This window comes from Echinops telfairi, unplaced genomic scaffold, assembly GCF_000313985.2.
Source record: "Echinops telfairi isolate 266 unplaced genomic scaffold, ASM31398v2 ScPeMD7_7424;HRSCAF=8462, whole genome shotgun sequence".
Lineage (NCBI taxonomy): Eukaryota > Metazoa > Chordata > Mammalia > Afrosoricida > Tenrecidae > Echinops > Echinops telfairi.
In genome coordinates, this window is record NW_022111324.1 from 71,116,211 (window position 1) to 71,118,257 (window position 2,047).

A 2,047-nucleotide genomic window follows, 5' to 3' on the forward strand; every position below is an offset into this window, starting at 1 on the left:
CTCAATCTGTGCTGTGTCAGAACCGGTTGTCTCAAACCCTGTCAGTCCAGCTCATTGAGCACCTTGTTCCTTTTCACTGACCCTCTCTCTGCTTTACTAATCACGAACTCTTTCTCCAGAGACAACCATCTAAATGAGGAGTCATCTAAGTCCACATGGAAGAAGCATACCCGCCTATATGATCCAAGGATTAGGTAATGGTATCAGGGTTTAGATTGTGAACATCTGGTTCGCAGAAAGCTATGAATGACAGTAAACGCCCAGACTCAGGTTGTAGAGTTCATACATGCATTTAGAGTCATGTGAATCTCCTCCAATCATAGGGATGTGAATAACCCTGTTATCAGAGTGAATTGTGAAGTCAATTGTAGAAGATGTAACTAGGTCAAATGTATCATTTGATCTTCTTTAGACCTAGTTTAAAGCTGTTTCAGTTTTTTTGTAAAAATTGAAGAGGGAGAAGGTGCCTGGTCCCAGTTCGCGCGTCAGAACCCGGCTCAGTTAGGGGCTGCTTTCCCGGTTCCGGTAGGAAGTTATTTATAAATGTTTGGGTAAAAAAAAAGGCAAACAAGATGAGCTGGGTTTTAGAAGAGGGGAAGGAAGGCCTGCCGACAAGAGCTCTTCAGAAAATTCAAGAACTTGAAGGACAGCTTGACAAATTAAAGAAGGAAAGGCAGCAAAGGCAGTTTCAGCTCGACACTCTGGAGGCTGAATTGCAGAAGCAAAAGCAGAAGGTTGAGAAAGAAAAAACAGAGGGCACGAACCTGAAAAGGGAGAACCAACGCTTGATGGAGATGTGTGCGAATCTGGAGAAAACTAAGCAGAAGATTTCTCATGAACTTCAAGTCAAGGAGTCCCAAGTGAATTTCCAGGAAGGACAACTGAATTCAAGCCAAAAACAAATCGAACAGCTGGAACAGGAACTTAAAAGGTTTAAATCTGAGTTTGACAGAAGCCAACACTCTGCGACACCTGCAGACGTCTCTCTGAATCCCGGGGAACACCAGAGAAAGTCTTTCCAACTCCACCCACACCTAGTCAGCATTACAGTGGTTTCAGGTATGAAGACCTAAGAGAAAAATATAATAAAGAAGTTGAAGAACGAAGAAGATTAGGGGCAGAGGTTAAAACCTTGCATGCTAAAAAAGCAAGTCCTGCTGTTTCCCAAAGCAGCATGAATCACCGAGAGATTGCTCGACATCAGGCGTCCTCGTCTGTGTTCTTGTGGCAACAGGAGAAGACCCCAAGTCACCGCCGTTCATCTAGCACTCGGAAAACTCTGAGTAGGAGAGGCTTCTCTGCATCTGACTCTGCTGGGGAACAAGACATGCCGCCAAGTAGGTCAGCTCCGCACGTAGGGCAGAAAGACATGAACGGCAGCATCTGTGAGGATTCCAGCCATACTCATCTGGACCAACTAAAAGCCCAGAATCGAGAACTGAGAAGCCCGATTAGTGAATTGGAAGTACGTCTACAAGGAAAAGAAAAAGAAATGAAAAGCCAATTGAATAACTTTCAAGAACTCCAACTAGAGACAGCAAAAGTAGAGATATCTGACAAAGAGAAAGTTTTGAACAAAAATAGGGATGAACTGGTGAGAACAACAGCACAGTATGACCAGGCATCAACTAAGTGTGCTACATTGGAACAGAAACTAAAAAAATTGACTGAAGATTTGAGTTGTCCGTGACAAAATGCAGAAAGTGCCAGATATTCCCTTGAACGAAAAATCAAGGAACGGGAAAAGGAGTCTTTCCAAACCTTGGACCAAGAGTGCACTCAGATGAAAGCCAAACTTACCCAGGAGCTGCAGCAGGCCAAGAACACTCATAATATCCTACAGGCTGAATTGGATAAAGTATGGCACTAACTTTTTTCTCTTTCTTCAGTCATCCTGTTATTACTTACTACTTTTTTTGTGCCATACCTGACGGGCAGTACTTTTAAAAGAAAGAATGCTCTAGCCACTTTTTGTTTATCAACAGATGAAGTGCAACTGGAAATTTTCTAGGTTTCAGTTTTCTTATCTCGAGAAAGAGGAGGTTGA

At 43.0% G+C, this 2,047-nt stretch overlaps 1 protein-coding gene across 1 annotated transcript; it reads left to right on the forward strand.

The window, feature by feature from the left end:
• The first annotated feature begins 572 nt into the window (after positions 1–572).
• Positions 573–1,690, forward strand: LOC101644963 (centromere protein F-like). The gene is given in 2 exon segments (XM_013003958.1): positions 573–996; positions 999–1,690. Coding segments are annotated over 2 exon segments (1,116 nt in total).
• Positions 1,691–2,047: the final 357 nt, after the last annotated feature.